At 52.0% G+C, this 1,053-nt stretch overlaps 2 protein-coding genes across 2 annotated transcripts; both read left to right on the top strand.

The window, feature by feature from the left end:
* Window positions 1–91: 91 nt before the first annotated feature.
* Pmar_PMAR005562 (hypothetical protein) lies at window positions 92–331 on the top strand (the record flags this gene model as incomplete). Its single annotated transcript, XM_002769318.1, has 1 exon — window positions 92–331. A coding segment is annotated over one exon (240 nt), but the record flags the coding sequence as incomplete, so codon positions are not given.
* A 38-nt stretch (window positions 332–369) lies between these two features.
* Window positions 370–825, top strand: Pmar_PMAR005561 (hypothetical protein; the record flags this gene model as incomplete). The annotated part of the gene is made up of 1 exon (XM_002769317.1): window positions 370–825. A coding segment is annotated over one exon (456 nt), but the record flags the coding sequence as incomplete, so codon positions are not given.
* Between the last annotated feature and the right edge of the window lie 228 nt (window positions 826–1,053).

The following is a 1,053-nucleotide window of genomic DNA, read 5'->3' as shown; positions in this document are numbered from 1 at the left end:
AGTTTGTGTGGGACGACAGGGCGGTAGCGACACAGTAGGGAATTTTGTGGCGCAGCGGTAGTTGTGAGGCTTGCATTATAGGAGGCTACAGTCGTGGATAAAGTCCCATAAGATTGTGGAGAAGGTGCCGAGTATTACTGGACCGACGGACTGGTTTAAGCAGCAGATGGAGGCGTGGATGAATACCAAGCTGGAATGGAGGAAGGCTCAGAGGCTGTATAAGGAGGAGCAAGCGAAGGCACAAACGGAGGAGAAGGCTAAACAACAGGAGGAGGACGAAGGGGAGAAGGAAGCCACGGAGGGTAGGAGGCTACGATTGGGGATTTTGTAGTGGGGGTTTTGCACGCATGTACATGGTCAGATGCTAAAATGGTAGAGGCTGCACCTGCCGAGGTGGACGTGTGGGTACCGGAGGATGTGTGCGACATTGATGCTAAGAAGACACCTTTGTTCGGCAAGTTCGAGCTGGTGGATTGGCAATTGATGAATTTACGGTATGAGCTTCATCTTATATGTCACGCCTTTGAGCGTGATGCGACTTCGAAGGATGCCGATATGAAGGGCATTCACAAATCGTTACTGCAGCACTACTACCAGACTTACGTCATGCGAGGGGTGCTGGTCCCCTCCCTTTATGGTGCTCATAGTCTGGAGCAAATACTCGACACTTTGCTGGTGGATACTATTATGATCGATAAGGATGGAGTACTGAAAGCTGTGCATGACATCGATGCACCGCTGTCGACGTTTATACGCTTGACGGAGGCGGCGAGGAGGGAGAGGGAGGCTAAGATAAGCGCTGGGGATGAGAGCGCGAAGTTGCGGGTGATCCAGCCGGTTGTGTCGCATTATGGAAAGGGAGGAGGAAGCAGACGGCCGATGGACTACTCTCGTAGTGGCAAGGGCTACCAATCTTATCAACCACACAGTGGACCGTATCATGCCCGATGTAATGCTGGGGAGAATAGGAAGTGCTCGATTTACGGTATGTTGTCAGATAATCCAGCTGTAGATGGTCGAGGCTCCGGAGGTGGTCAGCAGTTCCAAAGAGGG

This window comes from Perkinsus marinus (assembly GCF_000006405.1).
Source record: "Perkinsus marinus ATCC 50983 genomic scaffold scf_1104296966044, whole genome shotgun sequence".
Taxonomy (NCBI): Eukaryota; Perkinsozoa; order Perkinsida; family Perkinsidae; genus Perkinsus; species Perkinsus marinus.
This window is presented reverse-complemented; position numbering and strand designations above follow the sequence as displayed.